Genomic DNA, 24949 nt, shown 5'->3' with positions numbered 1-24949 from the left:
AGCTACTTCTCCGACTCAGTCAAGGGAGGGGACCCCGCCTTCTCTCCAAGCAGAGTTTGTCCTAGTTTCTGAGTTTCCCCATAGTGGTTCCTGCTCCAGTTGGGCCTCAGGGACCTCACTTTCTAAGGTTGCCTGTTTCAGCTCATTTGCCAGATCCACTCCCTCCCCTCCTCTGTTGGCTTCCATATCCTTCCCGTACCAGGTGCGGTCAACAGACCACTCGTGAGAATGCAGGATCTCCATGTTTCTTGTAGCATTTGCTTTTGGTTAGAAATAATATAAGATTTTGGCCTGCTCTTTCTTGGGGGGGGGGGAGGTTTCTGCAGCTTGTGTAAGAGAAATTCCCAGTTCTTTATAACTCTGTTTTGTGAGTACCATCCCCGGACTAGATTTGGGTTAATTTGTCCCATTTGAGGGCTTTGTTTGAAGGAAACTTGGAGCGTTGTAATTAGCCTCAAATAGTCTTAGATAACCTCAAAGAGTTTTGGATGGCTTCAGCGGGATTTCAAAGGGGCTTTAGAAGAGCCTCAAAGGAAGGGAGGATATTTTAAAATGCCGTCCGGCGACTTCCAGAGTCCTCCTCTGGCTGGGATATAACCTTGTTTTGTGGGAGTATGTCTTTTTCCGCATAATTTTTATTTTTAAAAGCTCCTACTCACTCTGCTGAGGCTCACAGGAGACTTGCTTCAGGCGCTATCTTGCTCCTCCGGCTCCTCCAAATGAGTAGTTTTCAACTCCAGAGTAGATACAGTAATTGATAATTGATCATTAAAAGTTGATGATGCATTACTATTATCTGACATTATTTCATTTCCTTAAAAAATGGAACATATAAGAGGAAAGAGTGTATGAGATGTTAAAATAAGAGAAGGCACCAAAGTCACTTGATGTGTGTTATATTTCTTTGTTCTCTTCTTTAAAGGATTTCCTTTCCCCCTACTCGGAAGCAAGCAATAGAGAAGATCTGCAATCTGTAATTTCTTTAGGAACTGCGAATAAACAATTTATATATGTGGAATGTACAATGTGATTCAGTAAGTGAACACCCTTAGTTCACATCAATGAACTGAAACAGTGGAGAAACCATTTAAAGGTATGGATTGTGGAAAGGACTTCAGTGGAATGCTAAGAATCCATCAGCGAACTCACACAGGGGCAAGACCGTTTAAATGTATGGAGTGTGGAAAGAGCTTCAGTCAGAGTGGACACCTTAAAAACCATCAAAGAACTCACACAGGGGAGAAACCATTTAAATGTATGGAGTGTGGAAAGAGCTTCAGTGAGAGTGGACACCTTAAAAACCATCAACAAACTCACACAGGGGAGAAACCATTTAAATGTATGGAGTGTGGAAAGAGCTTCAGTCAGAGTGGACACCTTAAAAACCATCAACGAACTCACACAGGGGAGAAACCATTTAAATGTATGGAGTGTGGAAAGAGCTTCAGTCAGAGTGGACACCTTAAAAACCATCAACGAACTCACACAGGGGAGAAACCATTTAAATGTATGGAGTGTGGAAAGAGCTTCAGTCAGAGTGGACACCTTAAAAACCATCAACGAACTCACACAGGGGAGAAACCATTTAAATGCATGGAGTGTGGAAAGAGCTTCAGTGATAGCGGAATGCTAAGAATCCATCAGCGAACTCACACAGGGGCAAGACCGTTTAAATGTATGGAGTGTGGAAAGAGCTTCAGTCAGAGTGGAACCCTTAAAAAGCATCAACGAACTCACACAGGGCAGAAACCATTTAAGTGCATAGAGTGTGGAAAGAGCTTCAATGATAGCGGAACACTAAGAATCCATCAGCGAACTCACACAGGGGAGAAACCATTTAAATGTATGGAGTGTGGAAAGAGCTTCAGTGATAGCGGAACGCTAAGAATCCATCAGCGAACTCACACAGGGGAGAAACCATTTAAATGCATGGAGTGTGGAAAGAGCTTCAGTCATAGAGGAGCGCTAAGAATCCATCGGCGAACTCACACAGGGGAGAAACCATTTGAATGTATGGAGTGTGCAAAGAACTTCAGTCATAGAGGAGCGCTAAGAATCCATCGGCGAACTCACACAGGGGAGAAACCATTTAAATGTATGGAGTGTGGAAAGAGCTTCAGTGATAGCGGAACGCTAAGAATCCATCGGCGAACTCACACAGGGGAGAAACCATTTAAATGTATGGAGTGTGGAAAGAGCTTCAGTGATAGCAAAACGCTAAGAATCCATCGGCGAACTCACACAGGGGAGAAACCATTTGAATGTATGGAGTGTGGAAAGAGCTTCAGTCATAGAGGAGCGCTAAGAATCCATCAGCGAACTCACACAGGGGAGAAACCTTATAAATGTTTTGAGTGTGGAAAATGCTTCAGTCAGAGTGGAGGCTTTAATGTACATCTACAAACTCACACGAGGGAGAAACCGTAGAAGACATCAGCAAACTCACACGGGAAAAACAATTTAAATGTATGTTTAAATGTATGTTTGTAATCATTTATGTAAACACTGCCAACAGTACCTTTTTGCCTGTGTTAAGAAAAGATGAAAATTCTACACAAATATTCCTCCGCCGTGCAACAAAGGCAGGCGCTGCTCTTCCACTCGTAGCTCTATGGGCCCCTGTGGTCCAAAACAAACCTGAAGTGTTCCCCCTAAATCAGATGTTTCCTGGGCGATTGGGCAAAAGGAGCCCCTGGAAGTGGGGAGGGGGGCATTGGAAAGGAGAGGAGGGGTGACAGTGCACATTCTGCCCACATCTTTTTTTTTAAGAAATACTTTATTGTTTAATACAAAACATAACATATATACAAGTACAGCATAAATTTTCTTCTCATTGAATCACATACAAAAATAAAAAATAATATGCAAAACAAATTATATAATTCAAAATAAATACTTCTTCGCAATGTGAAGAGTATGCCATCCTTGTATTTTGTCCTATTTCCTCCCTCTTAAATACTTCCCGTCCTTTTAACAATACAATAGCAGATTCTTTATTTTCCACAGGCCTGCATTATGAATTTCCTCCTTTCTTTTCTTGGTTTTTCCTGATCTCACTTTTGTGTTTTCAAACGTTATTCTATATCTGCTAGTATAGAATTGTTAGGATAATACTTTTTAAAATATTTTTTTGTAAACACTCCATTCTTTGGATACATTTTGTGTTGATGATCCCCTTACTGAGTCAGTAAGTTTAGCCAGTTGTACATATTCTAGCATGAGCCTTTGCCACTCCATTACAGTGGGTAAGTTCTCACTCTTCCACTTTCTTGCCACTAATGCCCTGGCCGCCCGCATCTATAAATTGCAATACAGTGGTACCTCTGTATGCTACCGCCTCGGGGAGCAACCGCTTCGGTTTCCGACCACCACGGACCTGGAAGTGTTTACAACCAGGTTCCGCAGCGCCCGGATGTGCAGAAGAGATCTGCGCAGCGCATGCGTGCGCAGAGCGCTCTATCGGCACTTCGTGCATGCGCAGAAGCATGAATCAGGGAGCAAGCAACTTGGGGAGCAACTGGCTCCCCAGAACCAATTGTGGTCGCAAACCGAGGTACCACTGTACAGGGAATTGGAAAAGTGAACAAGGGAGGTGGGTGGCAGGGGAGGACAAAAATAAGATGCTGAATGGGGGAAGGTGGTGGTGAGGGGGAGGAGGGGGAAGAAAAGAACAAAGGGACTTCTCCACACACACACACCCTCTGCTGGGACCCATTGGCAGGGACCTGGATGCCCACAGTCCAGCTGCCAAGTAAGGAACCCAGAACTGCAGGATTGCACCATTTCCTTTGAAGAATCACACACGTTTCTTTTTATCCTTGAAGGCATAACAGCAACAATTTATTTGAACCCAGCCACTTATGAATACATAATAAAACTTTAAACTTTAAACAGCTTCCCTATGCAGGGCTGCCTTCTGATGTCTTCTAAACGTATAATAATAATAATAATAATAATAATAATAATAATAATCTCTCTCTCTCTCTCTCTCTCTCTGTGTGTGTGTGTGTGTGTGTGTGTATAAATGTAAACTGGCCATGTCCGTTAGTATCCACATTTCACCAAAACCGCTTGACTGATTGCGTTCAAATTTTGACACAATGCCGCATGTAAATATGAGAGCAAGCCATACCGTTTCTAAAGACATGTCACACCTGGGCCGGGTAAAAGCCCCAAAAGCACGTGTTCCAGAACTCACAAATCAGACAAAAGTGCATGCTGGGAAAAGAACCAGGTTGGAAACCAGCGCCCTCTAGCGGCGGCTACACTGCTACTGCACCTATAAAACCTTCCCTCTCAACAGCACCTCGGCTCCCGTTTACATACTAGGCCGAAGCCTTTAAAGGCTAGGCTGAATAGAGGTACTGAGTCACCTGGGTGGGGGTTGGCGGGAGGAGGGGATGGGATAGGTCAGGACACGGTGGGTCCAGTCACAGGGATGAGCCAGGGGTGGGGGGGAGGGGCAGGATACGTCATGGATTGGCACAGGGTGGGGAGAAATCATAGGAATACGCCTGTGTAAGCAGAACATACGTAAAACAGGGGGACTCTGAAGGTGAGGGGAGTCTGAAGTGGGACTCTGAGCCTCCATTTAACAGACTGAGCCACAGCATCGCGTGGCAGGGCCAGCTAGTAATAATAATAAATTCATCATTTATTTTAACATGGTATGTTGGCGGAGACCCTACCTGCCTGCAGACTGCCTTTTCAGAGTGGTGCATGCTCTGCTTACCTCACACTTGGACTATTGCAATGCACTCTGTGTGGGGCTGCCTTTGAAGGTGACTTGGAAACTACAACTAATCCAGAATGCGTCCCAAGACTGGTGACTGGGAGTGGCCACCGATACCATATACCACCCATCCTAAAAGAGGTAAATTAAGTCCCTGTAGTTTCCAAGTAGAATTCAAACTGTTGGTGCTGACCTTTAAAGGCCTAAACGGCACCCCCTGCCCATCATTTAGCCTGGACACAGAGGCCCTCCTCCAAGGGTCTTCTGGTTGTTCCCTCAGTGCGAGAAGCGAATTTACAGGAAACCAGGCAGAGGGCCTTCTTGGCAGTGGCACCCTTCCTGTGGAATGCCCTCCCTTAAGATGTCAAGGAGATAAAGAATTACAAAAGTTTTAGAAGGTATTGTTTAGAGAAGTTTTTAGTGTCTGATGTTGTGTTTTTACTCTTTTTTGTTGGGAGCCACCCAGAGTGGGTGGCATACAAACAATAAAATAATAATCAATGGCTCCTCATGTTCAAATATATGAAAGGATGTCATATGGAGGAGGGAGAAAGATTGTTTTCTGCTGCTCCAGAGAAGCAGACACGGAGCAATGGATTCAAACTTCAAGAAAGAAGATTCCACCTAAACATTAGGAAGAACTTCCTGACAGTAAGAGCTGTTCGGCAGTGGAATTTGCTACCAAGGAGTGTAGTGGAGTCTCCTTCTTTGGAGGTCTTTAAGCAGAGGCTTGACAGGCATATGTCAAGAATGCTTTGATGGTGTTTCCTGCTTGGCAGGGGGTTGGACTGGATGGCCCTCGTGGTCTCTTCCAACTCTATGATTCTATTATCATCATCATCATCATCATCATCATCATCAAAGTTTATAGTATAAAGAAACCTCCAGCTCTGAATAGCTGGAATGTAGTCTACTGTAGAAAGGGAAGAGGCACATACATTGTCCTGCCCACTTTTGCCCTTCATCCTTCCCATCCACGGGCATATGGCCCCTGGAAGGTAGCTCACAAGTGAATTTGGCCCTCAGCTCAGACTGAAAAAAGCCCCCACCCTCAATGCACAGGATATTGTCTAGACAGGGACCCATGGTGTGACTCAGTATTAAGGTGCCCTCAACCCCCCCCCTAGAAGCTTTTGGGGGGTCACAAAAGACTGGGTGAGCTAGGATGGCAGACTTGACTTCTGTTAACTTAATTTTGTGGTTTTCTGAAGCTGTGCAGGGGTGATGACTGAGAGATTCAGCAGCTATTTTTTGCACTGGTCTTGAGTTAGAATGGGCTGGGCTTCTGCCCCCCAAGCCCTGTCCTGACGGCGCTGCTGCTTGCGGCGGGGATAGACTGCCTCCGACTCGGGAGGCTCTATCCTCAGCTCTTCTGCCTGGAAGATAAACCTGCACAGCGTCCTATGAACGCGGCTGATCCTCGTGTGTTAAACATAGACCCAACTTCCAAGATAAACCCATCATCACATCTCACGGGGATGAAATCCAAATGCGTAAATAGCGGCGGGGGGGGGGTACTGTTTCCTTGACTGGCTGCCTCTGAAGCTGAACGCCAGGATTAAGGAAGGCAGGAGAGGAGGAGGCGGGGCCACGGGATGGCCCTTTAAGGGGCCGGCCTTCCGCAGGCCGCCCCCTGAGCAAGCAGGTAGAGAGCGAACGAGAGACGAGCTGCACCTTCCGCAGTTCTGCCCAGAGAGGCGGAGAGAGCAGAGCGGAGCGTAAAATCGCAGCAGGCATCAGCCGCCGCCGATCGTCGTCCCGAAGCAGGAAAAAAAGAGGAGCCCGTAGCGACAGCAAGAGCGAAAGGCCTCCATCGTCCCACCCCTTCCAGCCCCGGCTCGGCTATGGGGAAGATCCAGCTCTTCGAGATCCGCCTGGGCGACAGCCGCGTCGTCTACAGCCCCGGCGAGCCTCTGACTGGCACGGTCACCGTCCGCCTGGCTGGAGCGCTCCAGTACCGCGGTGAGCGAGCAAGTAGGGAGGGAGCGCCGGGCGGAGGGGAGGGGGACTCCCTTTTTCACGTCCGTTCCACTACCCTCTCCACGTCTTCCTATTCCCATTAACCCTCTGCGCGAAGCCTGCTTGCGAATAGGTGCAGGGGTTCACAGGGATTCACTTTTTTGGGGGGGGGAACCTTTCCACCTGTCGTCCACCTTCTTTCACTATCTAAGCCCCCTTGCAATTAGGTGCCGAGGCTCACAGTCGCACCGTATAGCTCCAGGATTACTTTCTTCTTCCCACTCTCTTTCGTGGGGGAGAAAGAGGAGTGGCTTTGGTGTGCGCGCGGCGGGGAGGGGAGTTTAATTGCAGTTGAGGAAAATATCCTCTGTTTATGCTCAGGGACTGTACTGTATCTTTGCCTGGTTTGAGCAGCGAGACTTGATTTTGGGGCGTTGAAAGAGGCCTTAACGTCAAATAATACACACCCCACAACTACCTGTCTGAAATGATAACTTTTTTCCTGTGGTCTGTGGCTGTGTCTCCCTCTGTGCCATGCCTTTGCTGCCATGTAGGCGTGTCTCTCCTCTCTGTGTCTCTTCTGTAGATCTATGGTGGTAAAAAAGCTAAACCCCACCCAGATCCGCTGAAGTGGTGGGATGAATCACAAAATACTTTAGGACCTACATTTTTATTATTGTAAGTTGTTTTAAACTGTTGTTGACATTTTGTTTTAGTGTTATAACCTGCTCTAGGACCCTAGGGTGAAGGGCATGTAATAAATAAATAATAGTAATAGCCACACACAAGGAAACCCCCCTCCCCAAATTGTCTGGCTAGCTCTTCAGCATTCTTTTGGAAAGGAGTGCCCCAGAGGCTAAACTCCTAAGTGAGTGGTCAGGCCTGGTAAAAGTGCTTTCTGTATGCGTTGCCTTGTGATGTGATTGTGTTAGGAGCTTCTGAACATGTGGAGAGTGCTTCAAGTTCTTCGTGCTTGAGTAATATTAAGCATCTGAACTTAATGGGCTCAATGCTTCCAGATTTGATGGAGTAGGAGAGTGGCAGGTACCCTAGAATTCACTTACAGTAGTAGAACTTAAGTGCGTTCAGCACAGTTAGGGAGTTTGTGTGAACTGGGGTGGGGAGTTGTCTTCTGGAAGCAGACCGTGTTCTGTTTGGTTTAAGGTGGGGTGGGCAGGAGGCAACCTGTGGCCCTTCAGATGTCACTGAAGTCCAACTCCCACCAGTGCCAACCAGCATGGCTAGTAGTAAAGGATGATGGGAGCTGTGGATTGCCCCACATGTATAAGAAACAACCCTGAGCATTCTGACATCTTCATTGCAGGAGACACAACTTTTTCTATATTCAGCTGAGCTAGAATGAATCAAATATACCAAAAGTCCAAGCGCATTCCTCCTTGTTGATGGTTGACTGAGGTTACAATCCTGTGCATTCTTACCTGAGAGTAAGCCCTACTGAGCATAAAACAACTTCTTGTAGACATGTATAGCATTGCTCTATCTGTGGCATAAACTTCGGACAAACCTTTTTCTGCACTAGGAGAAAAAGGCTGGGTGAGAGATACAGTATTGTTACACTGACATCTTGAATTTTATGGCTTCCCACCAATCTTGCATGGTAGGTGGGTGACTGGCCCATAGTGACTAGGTGAGTTTTGTTGGGTGAGGATTTGAACCCAGGTCTCCCTAACTCTGATCCAGTGCTCTTAGCCATGACACCAGAGGTAGCCAATGTAGTGACCGCCAGATGTTGCTGAAGTGCAACTCACCCTTGATCATTGACTGCGCTTGACTGGGCTGGGAGTCTGGAAACATCTGGCAGACACCAGTACACCACTAGCTAAAAGGTAAAGGGACCCTGGCCGTTAGGTCCAGTCGTGGACGACTGTGGGGTTGTGGCGTTCATCTCGCTTTATTGGCCGAGGGAGCTGGCGTACAGCTTCCGGGTCATGTGGTGCAAATGGTACCCCGGAATGGATCATGTCCGCAACCAGAGGTACCACTGTATTAAAAACACATAGCTGCCAAGTTATCCCTTTTTTAAAAGGGATTTTCCCTTATGCTGAATAGGCTTCCTCGCGAGAAAAGGGAAAACTTGGCAGCCATGAAAACAGTGGAATCAGACTGCAGTCACAGGAATGGGGTGAGCCTTGAAGTCACATTGTTCAGGTGTGTCTGCATATACGCACAACTCTCCATTCTTCAGTCAGGCAGAAGCACTCAAGGAGGACACAATGTGGGAGTGGAAAGGGGTGTGGTCTGGGAAGAGGGGTGTGGCTTGCAGAGAAGGAGTGGCTTAGGAAGAGACCCGAGGGCCACATCTGGCCCTCCGGTCCTGAGATTTCCCCCTTCCTGATATTTGTAGTGCAATTCTTGAGCGCTCAAAGTGATTTTCTTAAATCTCCAGTTATTCTCACAGTAGCCCTCTCAGGTAGGCTGATGATATTAACCACATATTGCAGCTTGTGTAGGTTGGCCTTGAATTGTTATTATGTTATTATTATGTTATCAAGTTTATATACTGCCCTATACCCGCGCTACACAAGATAAAATCACAATATAAAAACGCAAAATGCATAATCAAAACAAGGCAGCTCAGTGAAGTCCCTGTTGGAGGTGAGATTCGAAATGGGGGGGTGGGGGGTGTCCTTCTTCATCATACACAGCAAATACTTCCACATGCTTACTGGGAAGTAAGCCCCCCTGGGGCTTAGCAAGTTGCCTTGGTATAGCTCAACCTCAGCATGTTTACTCACAAGTAAGTTCAATGGGAATTCCTAGCAGTTGTGCTTCAGGCTGCAACCCTAAATCTCTTGGCCACCTTTGTTAGAACTTTTATTGCAAAATATAACCTATATTTCTTCTGAGTATGCCTAGTGACTGAAATGGTAAGTATCATTGCAATGGCCTTGCGAAGAAGTAGGATAGACTGAGAGGTGGTGATTGGTCCAAGGCCACCCAGTGAACTTGAAGGCTGAGTGGGCATTTGGACCTGGTGTGAATGGCCCATGGTCAGAGAGGATGAGAATTTTGGTACAACAGCCAGTTGTGCTGTGGTCTGTTGTCAGAGACCTGTTGCTTTTTTTTTTTCCAAATAATTTTATTCAGTTTTCCAATTAACAACAAAACAAAACAAAAACAAATCTTTTATACAATACATCTTAAATTCCCCTCTTTCACCTTGCTCTGCCGAGCTGTGACTTCCCTCCCTCCCTTCATGCGGTTTTCTTGTTAGCTCCTTTTTTGCAGGTCCTTATTCCCTTTTTTCAGTCAATTCGTAGGATTTATTTCAATCCTGCTAGTGTTTTTAAACTTCTACAGTTTTTCTCCATATAGTCCACATATTTACTCCAGTCTTTTTGGAACCTTGTCTCTCCTTGGTCTCGGATCTTGCAAGTCAGTCTAGCTAAATCTGCATAGTCTATCATTTTCATCTGCCACTCTTCGATTGTTGGTAGTTCCTGAAGTTTCCATTTTTGGGCTAACAATGTCCTAGCCGCGGTTGTCGCATACATAAACAATACTTGGTCTTCTTTCCTAATCTCTCCTCCCATAATCCCTAACAAAAATGCCTCCGGTTTTTTGGGAAAGGTATATTTAAAAATCTTTTTCAGTTCATTGTATATCATCTCCCAAAATCTTTTAACTTTATCGCATGTCCACCACATATGATAAAATTCCCCATCTTTCTCTTTACACTTCCAGCATAATTTACCACTCATTCTATACATTTTAGCCAATTTTACTGGTGTTAAATACCATCTATACATCATCTTATAAACATTTTCTTTCAGGGCTGTACATGCTGTAAACCTCAAAGTTTGATTCCATAATTTCAACCACGCGTCATATTCAATATTATGCCCAAAATCCTTTGCCCATTTTATCATCACCTCTTTTGTCAATTCATCTTTTGTATACCATTCTAACAACAAATCATACATTTTTGACAAAAGTTTAGTTTGGCCTTCCAACACTTCTATTTGGCCCATGGTCAGAGAGGATGAGAATTTTGGTACAACAGCCAGTTGTGCTGTGGTCTGTTGTCAGAGACCTGTTGCTATTTCTGCAGCCGGGTCCCTGCTTCCAGCATTCTAGAGCTGCCCCATCAGCATGAAAGGGGGGATTTTTTAGCCACTGTGTACTCCAAATCTAAGTATTTAGGATCACCGAAAACACAAGGAGCTCCATTTTCAAGATCATGGCATGCAAGCTCTGCTGGGTACTATGAAACTCTACAGAAATCACAGTTCTAGTCATTCTGAAAGAAGATACTGGATTACATGCCCACTGCCCCAGGAAAGTATTTTCTATGAAACATTCCAAAATTACACCAAGCTTAACTCTGCATTGTCATGCAAGGCACTTTCAAGAATACTGTCCTATGCCAATCATACTGTAAACAGTATAGTTACTGGGAGTATAAACCCCACACTATGTTTTGGGCAACCAGAAACCATACGCTTGCAGACCGAGGAGAGCGTTTCCTCTTAGATTTCCCAGTGTTGTCTCTAGGTCAACACTAAGTTTTCTTTCCGGGGTAGGGAACCTTTTCCAGCCTAGGTACCACATTCCCATCTGGGAAAGCTTCCAAAGGTCAGTGATGGGTGGGGTCAGAGGCAAAAGTGGGTGGAGCAACTAATGTAAATCATTTAATGCACAGTAGCCAAAATTCTACACTCACTCGCATACCCTTCTCCATCCTTCATCCAGACAAGGAAGAGACATGATAAGAATTCAAGGAGGACATATTCCAGCCAGGCAAAAACACTGGAAAAAAGGGGTGCAGGTGAGGCATGTGACCTAGGGAAAGTTCTGAGGGCCAGATAGAGAGGTATGGAGGGCCACAATGGGATTCTGGGTCTCTCTGTTCCTTATCCCTAATGGTTCCTGGGTCTGAAAAGGTTGACTACGACTGTCCTGCAGGATACATTCTTGGTTGTATCATTGTAGGATAGGATGTTGTTCAGAGCTTAGGGTGCACACCTCCACTTCCTTATTTTTAGGTGTGTTTTGGGGTCACCCCAGGTTTAATAGCATAGAACTAACAAACAGGCTTTGACTGAAGATCATTCTTCTGCATTGCACATGGGACAGCTCCTCAATCATGGAGGTGTATTAGCTATGGGATAGTTAGGTCATATAAGCATCAGCTTCTTATCAAGCCTCTGCCCTTTTAAAAGTTTATTCTTGTTATTTCTGAAATACATGCAATAGACAAACATAAACAACAGCAATCATATTATGGCTGATCCCTAAATGGGGATGCATAGAGAAAACAGCAGTCTTGAAAGGTATCAGACATTTATATTCATTTCTTAAAGAATTCAGTCCAGTTATAGTGGAGAGTGTGCTTTGTTTTGAACTTTTGTCGGAATCTGGAATGGGGAGCTAATAAGCCACTTAGACCATGTGAAAAATGAACTATTTTGTTGTTTTTAAAGTTGTCCTCTTCTTGGACACAAGGTCACTTGAAGGCAATTCTCTGTAGTTAACTCTGTGGTTAACAGATAAAACTGTTTCCTGTTGGAGAAAGAAAATAAATATATACTGTATTTTTCTGTGTATAAAACTAGGTTTCCCCCCTAAAAAATAATGTCCAAAATGTGGGGGCATCTTATACACGGGGTCCATCTCCCCCCATTTTCTTAAATTGGAGTCCCCCAAAATAGGGGGTGTCTTATACATGGGGGCATCTTATAGATGGAAAAATACGAAACACACACACACACACACACACACACACACACACACCAAAACCACTGCAGTATATCCTCTTGAGTTTTCCTCTGCCCCTAGAAACAAGTGGAGAATCTGTGTCTCATCAGGTGCTCAAGCATATTGATTGGTAATTTTGCTGGTGGTTTTATTGTTTATATTCTTTTTGTAAATTGATTTGAGATTTTTTATTTTTTTATTTATTCTTACAATCAAGTGGCATATAATTGTATGAAACAAACAAACCAAAAATCCACATGGCTGGGGGAATACCATGAGTTTTCCAGAACTCTTCATCAGAACTCTTTGATCAAGGTTGGGGAACCTCCGTTCCAGGGGCCAATTGTGGCATTCCAAACCTTTCTGTTTGGCCCTGGGATGCACCCCAAGACATCACCATCACCATCATACCCCACCCAACTGACTGGGTTGCCCCAGCCACTCTTGGGGGCAGTGGAGATACCTTATGCTTTCTGGAAGGAGGATGGAGAAAGTATATATTTAGCTAGTGGTGAAGCCAGCATCTTAACAGCATCTTAAAAAGCAGATACATCACCTTGCTGACAAAGGTCCGTATAGATAAAGCTATGGTTTTCCCAGTAGTGATATATGGAAATGAGAGCTGGACCATAAAGAAGGCTGATCGCTGAAGAATTGATGCTTTTGAATTATGGTGCTGGAGGAGACTCTTGAGAGTCCCATGGATTGCAAGAAGATCAAACCTATCCATTCTGAAGGAAATCAGCCCTGAGTGCTCATTGGAAGGACAGATCCTGAAGCTGAGGCTCCAATACGTTGGCCACCTTATGAGAAGAGAAGACTCCCTGGAAAAGACCTTGATGTTGGGAAATATTGAGGGCACAAGGAGAAGGGGACGACAGAGGACGAAATGGTTGGACAGGGTTCTTGAAGCCACCAATATGAGTCTGACCAAAGTGCGGGAGGCAGTGGAAGACAGGAGTGTCTGGCGTGCTCTGGTCCATGGGGTCACGAAGAGTCGGACACGACTAAACAACTAAACAACAACAACGAAGCCGTCAGTGTCTGTATCTTGGGTTAAGAACATAAAAATAGCCCTGATGGATCAGGTCAAAGGCCCACTTAGTTCAGCCACCTGTTCTCACAATGGCCAACCAGACGCTCCAATGGGAAGCCTGCAAGCCGGACCTGAGGGAAAAAAGCAGCTTGTGATTCCCTGCAACTGGCATTTAGAGGCATATACCGTATTTACCAGGGGACGCGGGTGGCACTGTGGTCTAAACCACTGAGCCCCTTGGGCTTGCTGATCAGAAGGTCGGCAGTTCAAATTTCCATGACGGGGTGAGCTCCCATTGCTCAGTCCCAGCTCCTGCTAACCTAGCAATTCGAAAGCACCCTAAAAAGTGCAAGTAGATAAATAGGTACTGCTCCGGTGGAAAGGTAAATGCCATTTCCGTGTGCTGCTCTGGTTTCAGTGTTCCGTTGCGCCAGAAGTGGCTTAGTCATGCTGGCCACATGACCCGAAAAACTGTCTGCGGACAAATGCCAGCTCCCTCAACCCCAGAGTCATCTGTGACTGGACTTAACTGTCAGGGGTCCTTTACCTTTAACTTTAAGTTGTTCATAGAATCATAGAGTCATAGAGTTGGAAGAGACCACAAGGGCCATCCAGTCCAACGCCCTGCCAAGCAGGAAACACCATCAAAGCATTCTTGACATATGCCTGTTAAGCCTCCGCTTAAAGACCTCCAAAGAAGGAGACTCCACTACACTCCTTGGCAGCAAGTTCCACTGCCGAACAGCTCTTACTGTCAGGAAGTTCTTGTTGAGGTGGAATCTTCTTTCTTGTAGTTTCTTGTAGTTTGAATCCATTGCTCCGTGTCCGCTTCTCTGGAGCAGCAGAAAACAACCTTTCTCCCTCCTCTATATGGCATCCTTTTATATTTGAACATGGCTATCATATCACCTCTTAACCTTCTCTTCTCCAGGCTACACATACCCAGCTCCCTAAGCCGTTCCTCATAAGGCATCGTTTCCGGGCCTTTGACCATTTTGGTTGCCCTCTTCTGGACACGTTCCAGCTTGTCAGTATCCTTCTTGAACTGTGGTGCCCAGAATTGGACACAGTATTCCAGGTGAGGTCTGACCAGAACGGAATACAGTACTATTACTTCCCTTGATCTAGCTGCATGTTGAGGGGAGGAAATGAGCTTTGGGGATGGGGGGTATGGAATCTTCGAGTTACGGCGACGGCAAACCTAGAAGTGTATACTTATGGGTTTTGCCGCGCACATGTGCACAGAAGTGCTCAACCGCGCCACGTACATGCACAGAAGTGCTCAGTTGTGCCGTGCGTGTGCACAGAAGCATGCCTCTATTTATGTTATTTTCGGGGTGCGAACGGACCCCCAGAATGAATTAAGTTCATATCCGGAGGGTCCACTGTACTGTATTTACACAAATCTAATGCACCATTGAATCTAATGCGCACCTCAGTTTTCAAAGCCTTGAAACCAAAAAAGTATTTGCTGGCAAATGTAAATGCGTCCTCAAATCTAATGCATACCCTAATTTTCACGACATATTTTGGCATTACATTTGAGTAAATATGGTATACTGCCTCCAGTACTGGAATTGGTCCACAACCATCAGGAATAGTAGTCATTATCCTCCTCCATGGGTTTGTGTAACCCCCCACACCCAGTCCTTTGCTAAAGCCATCTTAAGTTGATGGCAATCACCTACATTCTGTGGCAGCAAATTTCCAGTTTATAATTCTGTGTTGTGCTAGGTATTTCCTATTGCTTGCCCTGGATCTTCCAATATTCAGCTTCATTGGATTACTGCAGGTTCTAATACAATGAAAAAGGTGGGGGGGTGTAACTTTGTCCAGTTTTATGCACCTCTGTATTGTCTCTTTACTACCTTTTTATACGGACTAAAAAAGCCCCAACTGTTCCTCGATCGGGTGTTCTTCTCACCTAGTGATTATCTTGGCTACCCTTTTCTGAATCTTTTCCCAGCCTTACAATGTCCTCCTTGAGATTCAGTGACCACAGCTGTACACAGGATTCAAAGTGTGGCTGCACCATATATTTGTATAATGGTGTTACAATATTAGCAGTTCCTTTTCAATCCTAACAAACCCTTACATGGAAATTGTCTTTTCGGCAGTGGCTGTACACAGGACCAGCATTTCTACCAAGCCACCTGCCATAACACCCTAGCCCCAATATATTTCCTGGTGAGTCACACTGCCCTTTGCAGACCCTATCAGTGTATATGTGAAACTGGGGTGCGTTTCCCCCCAGCATGCATTGTTCCATGCTTCCTTACATTGCATTGCATTTGCCTCTTAATGCCCATTCACCCAGTCTGGAGAGATCCTTTTGGAGCTCAACACCAGGACAGTTACATATACTGTATGTTGAAAAGCACAGGTCCCAGTACTGATTCTTGGAGAGGAGCCTTGCTCCACTTCTTAACATCCCTCCTTTGTAAGCACCGTTAACCATGCTGGTTGGGAGCTGGGAGTCAGATATGATGGAGGGGCCCTTGATATGGCCGGCTGCAATGACAGATAAGGCTTTCTCAGTAGTCACACTCAAGGTAGAAGATATTTCCCTTTTGAGTTTGGATGGCTTTCTCTTTAACTGCCTTCCAAAGGCTGGTGAAGGCAGTATTAGTAGTAGATTTTGCCCTGCCGGGCATATCACCATCATTTTAGTTTTGTTTTTAATCAGTTTTGCCTACTCGTGTTCTGTATTGTATGGTTTTAAAAAATATGTGTGTATATATATGTGTTTGCTTTTATAATGATACTGTGAGTTTAACTATCCTAAGTGATGCATCTGCATTAACAGGGTAAAATTTTACAAAGATACATATATATTGCATTTATAGCCCACTTTTCTTCCAATGAGCTCAAGGGGGCATACATGATTCTTCACGACCCTGGGGGGTAGGTTAGGCTGAGAGACAATAACTGACAAGAGGTTACCCTGTGAGCTTCAGCATGGCTGAGTGGTGATTTGAACCCTGGTTTCCCAGTTCACAGTATGGGCCTGTAACCACCATAAAAGTAAAGGTAAAGGGACCCCTGACCATTAGGTCCAGTCATGACCGACTCTGGGGTTGTGGCGTACATCTCTCGTTATTGGCTGAGGGAGCCGGCGTACAGCTTCCAGGTCATGTGGCCAGCATGACAAAGCCGCTTCTGGCGAACCAGAGCAGTGCACGGAAACGCCGTTTACCTTCCCGCTGGAGCGGTACCTATTTATCTACTTGCACTTTGATGTGCTTTCGAACTGCTGGGTTGGCAGGAGTAACCACCACACCACTGGCTAATAAATAGGTAAATACCCTGTGGGGGGGGGGTTCCGTACCACAAATATGTTCTTGCCTGGCTTTGCATCTGGCCCACCCACAACTGGCATATGGCTCCTGAAAGGTTCCCTAGAAGGGCATGTTGCCACAGACCGAAAAAAGTTCCCCATGCTCTTGATTTGGAGCAATATGAATGGGCTTCTAAGTGCTCAACTGGGTAACGGGAACCAAGGAACCTTTATAAAGCAGGCTGCCAAATGAGGCAGGGAGCCAGGACCACCCTCCTCTCCTACACAGGGATAGCCTTGGACAAATGCAGATGCCTTGAAGTTGGGAAGGGATTTTGTTGACTCAACAGCTCCTGGAACATCTTGGTCTTTTCTCTGGCTGGGGGCTGCAAAAACAAGGGAGCCGGCTGGCTTTGCCTCTTTCAGCATGTGATGTTCTCTCTCTCTCTCTCTAGGATCAGAGCTGTGAATATTAACACTTTGGGCGGTGGTGGTGAGAGAAATTCTCTTGGGTAGGCTTGGTGAGAAATAGCCATAGCAGGCAAGAGAAGCCCTCACCTCATACCCTCACTTCAGGTGTTTGCATTCAGTTTGCATTTCTGCCTTCCCTTGGCAGCCTTGGCCTGAGGGCATGCATGGGTGTTGCAGCGCAGAGGAGGGCTAAACCCCTGTTCCAACCCAGCATGCTTAACTCCTCTTCTTGCAGCATCTAAGGCAGTGTCTTGTTGGCTAGGGTGAGGTTTGCCAAGTTGCCTTGGCAGTGGGGTGTGTGTGTGTGTATGAAGGTGTTTTGGAAAGAACACCTAAAGAACTGCCAACATTTTGGGGGTGGGAATGCTGGCATTGCTTTTTTAAATAGCTTCTTAACGCTGCCTGTGGCAATTATTCTGGAGTAAGAGCTAGGAAGAAATTGGTAGCAGGTTCCAATTTTAATACCTCACCTCTTCTCCCCGTGATCCATTGAGCTGGAATAAAGGCCTTATATCAAGCCAGACCATTGGCCCCTCTAGGTCCCTCTATAGTCCTGGGGTGGCCAACTCTCAAGACACTGCGATCTACTCACAGAGTTAAAAACTGGCAGCAATAAACCCTCCTTTTTGGGGTTCAGGTCAAAGTTGTTGAACTTTTTTTAGGAAGGAGGAAGACTGATTTGGGGGGGGGATTAAGGTCAAAGTTGTTGAGTTTTTTCAGGGAGGAGGTAAAATGTTGAGCTTTTCTTAGGGGAGCCACAGTTGTTCAGCTTCTTTGGGGGGAGCCAATGATTTACCAGTGATCTACCAGTAGATCACGATCTACCTGTTGGACATGCCTGTATACTGCCTGGCATCGGCTTTCCAGGATTTCAGACAAGAGGTTTCTCCCAGCCCTACCTGGAGATGCCAGAGATTGAACCTGGGCTCTTCTCCATGCAAAGCAGACGATTTGTCACTGAGCTGCAGTTTAGGAGGGTTGTGGCAAACTGGAAGGTGTGCAAAATGATTTTAAAAATCTGGAATCCAAGCCTTATGAGGAAATGTTGAAGGAGCTGCGTATGTTTTGCCTGGAAAAGGAGGAGACAGAGGAATTATGATAGCCATTTTCCAATGTCTCAAGGGCTGTTATATGGAAGATGGAGCAAGCTTGTTTTCTCCTGCTCTGGAGGGTAGGACTCGAACCAATGGCTTCAAGTTACAGTACAAGAAAAGAGATTGCAACTAAACATCAGGAAAATCTTTCTGCCAGTAAGAGTTGTTAGGCAGTGGAGGGTCTCCCTTGGGAGGTGGTGGACTCTCCTTCCTTGGAGGTTTTTAAGCAGAGGTTGGATGGCCACCTGTCATGGATGCTTTAGCTGAGTTTCCTGCACTGCAGGGGGTTGGACTAGATGACCCTTGGGGTCCCTTCCAACTCGCTGCAGAAAGGTTTGTGGTTCTCTGCACCCAGCCCCCAAAGAAATTGATGGCTAGGACATTTGGGTAGTCGGTGGAGAATTAGTGTGGTGTCCCAGGATGTGGAAACTTCCCTTCCCTGTTGAAAGCTGCACTTAAATGGGGAGGGGGAAAGCACTCAATCATATGACTTGCTCCCCTTGCATTCTAAAGTAGGGTTGCACCACATGCTCTATTTCTGATTGTATGGGTCCGCTTGCTTGTGCATCATCTGAACATGGTGCTAAGCTGATGGGGCAGCAACACTTAAACATTCTGATGGTGGGGGAGGAATTTGCGATGACTCCACTCATGCTTACCGTTGGTGACTCATGAACATGCATGGTGTGTGAATTGGACCTTGCAACCTGTGGCAGAAGAGTGACTCAGCTGCACCCAAGTTTCCAAAGGTGCTTACAGGTGTGGATGTTGAACAGTGTCCCAATTATTGCTGCTCTCCTTTAATCTGTGAGTGGAATAGCTACTCTAGTTCCATATTCCAAATAACAGCCTCCCCCTGATTAATTTTACTGGACAAGCCAACAGCTATTGCTAATTCACATTCATATGGGCCTGCTGTTTGAAGATAATCTCTCTCCCATTTGCTCAGTGGGTTTTGAAAAGTGGGGGGAGCTTAGGCAGAGAAAGAGAAGCCAAATATCAAAGCTGGTCAGCAGATCTGTTCTGTGATTATGTGCCCTCTCCCCTGTGCTCAGCTTCAATTTGTTATTTTGCTGAGATTTGAAGTGGGTGGTGGGTGTGGAATCTTAAGCTTCTGGGTGCTCATTGGTGTTAGATCATTGCAATCTCACGAAACCCCTCCATGTCTTGTGAATGCTGGTCATCCAAAGAGAAATGAGTTGATTATAATTGAGGAATAATAGCAACTTAATGTTGAGGCGTTGCAGGATTAGACAATTTATTCTTTCAAAGAAGTGGCAAGTTTTTAGAGAACTAGAGTGTATTAGATGAATTAGCTCCAGTCCACCAAAGCTGGAGCCGCAATAAATTGCTGTGGCTTCATAAGAGTGTTTTATGGGTTCTCATTGTTACGATGCCATTTCTCATGTTTTTTATCTACTCTACTCTCATTGACTGCAGTTTAAGATTTATTCCATTCATATAAACTCACTTGCATGCCACTGTCCTGGGCCCTTGCTTCTTATTTATAACCAATTGTTGTTAAGAACGTAAGTAGAGACCCTGCTGGATCAAGCCAGTGCCCATCTAGTTCAGTATCCTGTTCTCACAGTGGCCAATCAGGTGCTTATTATGGAAAGCCCACAAAGAGGACCTGAGTGCAACAGCCAGTACTTGTGATTCTCAGCAGCCTTGGCAGTTGTGATGATTTAGAGTTCCATTCTGTTAAGTATCTGCTGAAGACCTTCCTCTTCCAGTGAGCCTTTTAAGTACTGTAGATGTTTTTCCCAGTCTTTATCTGTATTGGAACTGTGTTTAGATTAATAATAAAAACAATTTGTTACCTGCCCTTCACCCTAAAGTCCCAGGGCGGGTTACAACATTAAAACACAATATTAAAAATTGTTTTCAAACAACTTACAATCACAAATGTACGCTGTATTATTGGCTGCATGTTCTCTACCTTGAGCTCCTTTGAGTGGAAGGTTGGGGATATAAACTTAACTTATACAGGTTGACCAAACTGCGGGAGGCAGTGCAAGACAGGAGTGCCTGGCGTGCTCTGGTCCATGGGGTCACGAAGAGTCGGACATGACTAAACGACTAAACAACAACAACATACAGGGTGATAACTTATACACTACAGGGGTGCCCAAACTTTTTTCAAAGAGGGCCAGATTTGATGAAGCAAACATGTGTGAGGGCCGACCAAAGTTGCTGAGCTTTTGGGGGGCTTGTGGTTGTTGAGCTTTTTTTACAATTTTACCCCAAAGTTGTTTGATTTTTTTTTTTACAGTGCTGAGCTTTTTAAAGGATTTTACTCCAGGACATATACTGCCTGTTATGCAGGGTGTATTTTGGGATGGTACCCAATCTTTGTTCTACTCAGAGTAGACTCACTGAAACCAATGGACCAAAGTTAGCCATGCCCATTAGGAATAACCATTGGATACAACTCTTGGAACCAGCACTCTTGAGAGGACTTTTTGAAAAATCCTTTGGGGACACCCCCAGAACAGATTGTTTGGGGACCAGGCCTGAGTGGCACATCAAACGCTTGATCAGTTCTCTTATATGGCATAGAATTGGTATAAAGTTGGTCCACTCCCTGTTTGGTTTTGCACAATGAGCTCTGGCTCTCCGTGATCCCCACTGTGCCTGCTTTCCAAAGACAGCTGCAAACTAGACCTTCAATCAGCATTTTCCATCCCTCTAACATTGTCCTGTTGCTTTGGGGGGGGGGGAGAATGGAGTGTCTGCTGCACTGGCTTTGCCCCAGAGGCACCACACAGTTCCCTGTAGCCATTGCATACAATCCAGAGCAGCCTGCTCCACTGCTTTGTGTTGCAGGGTGGTATGAAGTGCATTACTCATTTTGGAATGGAGTGCCTAGGAGGGAGACTTTCAGAAGGTTTGCTGTGGTAAGTCTGTTGTAGCCAAAAAGAAAAGAAAAGGTCACACGGCACCTTTTTATGAACTAACAGATGTTTGTGGGGTAGAAGCCATGTCATCAGATGTATGTCAGCATCACAGGAGGCTGCTTTATTAAGGCGAATGGGGCACTGCCCCACATCCTCAGTCTTCCCTCAGACATCCCTTGCCTGCCTGCCATTCTTACTTACAAACTAGCTCAGGGGGCAGCCAGCTTCCTTCTCCTCCTGAGGGCTCATCCAAACTTCTCCTTGTCCTGCCACTTTCCCCCAAGGAAAACCCCATCTTTACTGCTGATTTGGAGCAAACATCAGTTGGGTTTTCCACAGATTCATATTTGCTCCAATTCAGTGCTTAAAGAGCAAGATGTCCAGGGGAAGCAGTGGAGAAAACTGCTTGGACCTGTTCCTTCTAGAACTTGAACAAGTGGAAGTGTGGAAGAATGTTGTCCTTGTAGAACTCAGCAGGGAGGAAGATGGGGACAAAGCTAGGATTGGTTGGTTCATTGACTCTGGGTCCTCCTATCATTGGTTCTGTCGCCAACTACTTTTGGGCTCCTTGCTTTCCACCCTACAGTTTAGTAGGCATCAACTGATACTGCACCCTATCTACCAGGGAGTTTCTCTTCCTCCCCTCTTCCTGTTCCTTTATTTGCCTTGGGGGGGGGCAACCTTGTTTGATACCACTTTAAATAGTCATGACTCCCTCTCCCCCCCAAAAAACTTCTGGGAGCCGCAGTTTAAGGGTGTTGAAAGAAGACCCCTATTATTTGGAAGAAGCCATGACCGTTTAAAGTGGTATCATAGTGCTTTAAACATACTTTGTGAATGTGGCCGTAGCAGTGTTTGATGACAGAGGGGTGGAACCAGCTTGCAGGTGAGGGTACCCCTTCCTGTGTGAATGTGAGTGTTATCGGAATACCATCTGCAGGGAGGAGCAGACTCACAATACGGCTGTGGCTCTCTGGTTAGCACACAGATGGGCGGGTGGTCTGGTTCTCTGCTCAAAGCTAGCCATGCCCTTTTGTGCTTGTAGCCATATGAGGTGGTGGTCTGTTGCTAAGGAACTGTAGACTTGACTGTGGCAGTCTTTTCTCTTTGAAAGGCTGTGTGTGTGTTCCCCCCCCCCTTCTGTCAGCCCTAATCTCATGCCTACCCTACAGGACTCAAGGCTTGCTGTTTTGATCATGCATGCAACCCACTGCTCTGGTGAGCAGCAGCAGCAGCAGCAAATTGATTTGGCAAACCATCTTGAGCCAGGTTGGGCCACCTGCCACATTTCCAGGTGGCCTGTGTGTTTGTTCCCCCTCCTTTTTGCCTGTTGTTGTTGTTTAGTCATTTAGTCGTGTCCGACTCTTTATGACCCCATGGACCAGAGCACGCCAGGCACTCCTGTCTTCCACTGCCTCCCACAGTTTGGTCAAACTCATGTTCGTAGCTTCGAGAACACTGTCCAACCATCTCGTCCTCTGTCGTCCCCTTCTCCTTGTGCCCTCCATCTTTCTCAACATCAGGGTCTTTTCCAGGGAGTCTTCTCTTCTCGTGATGTGGCCAAAGTATTGTCCTTCCAGTGAGCACTCAGGGTTGATTTCCTTCAGAATGGATAGGTTTGATCTTCTTGCAGTCCATGGGACTCTCAAGAGTCTCCTCCAACACCATAATTCAAAAGCATCAATTCTTCGGCGATCCGCCTTCTTTATGGTCCAACTCTCACTTCCATACATCACTACTGGGAAAACCATAGCTTTAACTATACTTTAACTTTTTGCCTGAATGCTGAATAAAACCTCATTGTGTTAAAAATAATGGGTGAATTCATGCACCTTGTGCTGGTTCTGGCTTTCCAGGGTCTTGGAAGGGGTGGGCGATGTAAACCTATTGCTGCCCACAGGAAAGATGCTCCTTTTAGTGTTGGAAGTGGACAAACATCAGAAGCTGCCTTCTATTGAGTCAATGCTAACTCTAGCTTAGCATTTCCTACTACACTAACAGAGAGCAACTCTCCAGTGTGGTATAGTGGTTAGGCTGAGTATTGGAGCTTAACTAATGAAGGTGGTTGAGAACGAAATAGGATAACCCAGTGGTTTTCCACCAGTATGCTGTGGCACCCCAGGGTGCCTTGAATGATGGTCAGAGGTGCCACGGGCAACACTGGCCTCTGCCCCTCTTATGTTCCATCCCTGCTCTGATGCCCTCTCACATCTCTGCCTCCTAAAGGCCTGCACAGCTGTCAGTTGCAGCAGCCCTGGATACAAGCTCCTTGGGTGAAAAGTGCCTCTGGGGATGGCCAGGGGGTGCTTCCCAGGCACCTCTCTTTGGGATGGGGAGGGCAGCTCAGATACCAGGGGTGGCAGCAGTGCCTGCCCAGAGGACTCCCAGGGAGAGGGGGGAGGAAAGTGTTCAAAAAGGGGTGAGACGCTGCCAGCTTGGCAGGCAAGGGGTGACATAGCTGAGCTCCTGAGCCCCACAGGGGTACCGCAGAAAACATGTAGTTGGTCAAGGAAGCCGTGGACTCGAAAAGGTTGAAACCCCATGGGATAACCCCATGGCACCTTGTAAGAAGGATGACAACACGACTTCAAAACATTGTCTCTTTTTCATTGCTTTCAGTACCATTGACCATGGTATCCTTCTGGAGCAGCTGTCCAAGTTAGGAGTAGGTGGAACTGCTTTATGGTGGTTCTGGTCTTACTTGTTCGGTGATGCTTGGGGAGTGTTCTTTGGCCTCATGGAGACTTCAGTGTGGGGTACAATTTTATTCCTAATGCTGTTTAACATCTCTATCAGGCATCCCCAAACTTCGGCCCTCCAGATGTTTTAGACTACAATTCCCATCTTCCCCGACCACTGGTCCTGTTATCTAGGGCAGTGTTTCTCAACCAGTGTGCCTCCAGATGTTTTGGGACTACAACTCCCATCATTCCTGACCACTGGTCTTGCTAGCTAGGGATGATGGGAGTTGTAGTCCCAAAACATCTGGAGGCACACTGGTTGAGAAACACTGATCTAGGGATCATGGGAGTTGTAGGCCAAAACATATGAAGGGCCGCAGTTTGGGGACGCCTGATCTATATGAAACCACTGAGTGGGGTTATTTGAAGGTTTAGAGTATGTTGTCAGCAATATGCTGATGACACACAGCTCCACTTCCACTTTACCTCTGCATGTGAGACAGTGGATGTGCTGGATCATCGTCTTGCCTTGGTAATGGACTGGATGAGAGCCAACAAACTGAAACTCAGCCCAGATAAGACTGGAATAGTGGGTGGTTCACTAGACAGCATGGAAGAGAGGTTGCCTGCTCTTGGTAGGGTTACACTCCCTCTGAAGGAGCAGGTACATAGCTTGGATCTGTTGTTGTTGTCTCTTGGCTCAGGTGCCTTCAGTGGTACAAAGTGCCTTCAATGAGCTTTGGCTAGTGGTCCAGCTGTGCCCCTATCTGGGCTGGGATAGCCTAACTTCTGTTTTCTGCAACGCAATATACATGGGGCTGCCTCTGAATATGCTTTGGGAACTTCAGCTGGTGCAGAATTCAGTGGCTAGGTTGCTCACCAGGGCAAGACAGTTTGAGCATATCACACTGATGCTAGCCTGATAGCACTGGCTGCCAATTAGTTTTGGGGCCCAATTCAAAGTGCTGGTTTTGACCTATAAAGCCTGAAATGTGGTCCCTCTCCACATAGACACCTACCTGGATCCTGCAATCATCCCCTGAGACCCTTCTTTGTGCACCTCTTCCACAAGAGGTCCGGA

The 24949-nt window shown here is 46.0% G+C and overlaps 2 protein-coding genes across 4 annotated transcripts in view; both read left to right on the top strand.

The window, feature by feature from the left end:
• Nucleotides 1-3627, top strand: part of LOC132591503 (oocyte zinc finger protein XlCOF6-like) — a 126183-nt gene extending 122556 nt beyond the window's left edge. Inside the window, exon 9 of the mRNA XM_060270279.1 lies at nt 1131-3627. Within this exon, the coding sequence (XP_060126262.1) occupies nt 1131-2427 (1297 nt within the window). The 3' untranslated portion in view covers nt 2428-3627. The remainder of the gene's footprint in view (nt 1-1130) is intronic.
• Nucleotides 3628-6242: 2615 nt separating this feature from the next.
• The window catches only part of ARRDC1 (arrestin domain containing 1), a 55764-nt gene continuing 37057 nt past the window's right edge, over nt 6243-24949 (top strand). For all 3 annotated transcript variants that reach the window (XM_060270277.1, XM_060270276.1, XM_060270275.1), the window contains exon 1: nt 6243-6694. In XM_060270277.1, the coding sequence (XP_060126260.1) occupies nt 6577-6694 (118 nt within the window). In that variant the 5' untranslated portion in view covers nt 6243-6576. The remainder of the gene's footprint in view (nt 6695-24949) is intronic.

The sequence above is a fragment of the Zootoca vivipara genome, chromosome Z (genome assembly GCF_963506605.1).
Source record: "Zootoca vivipara chromosome Z, rZooViv1.1, whole genome shotgun sequence".
NCBI lineage: Eukaryota > Metazoa > Chordata > Lepidosauria > Squamata > Lacertidae > Zootoca > Zootoca vivipara.
This window is presented reverse-complemented; position numbering and strand designations above follow the sequence as displayed.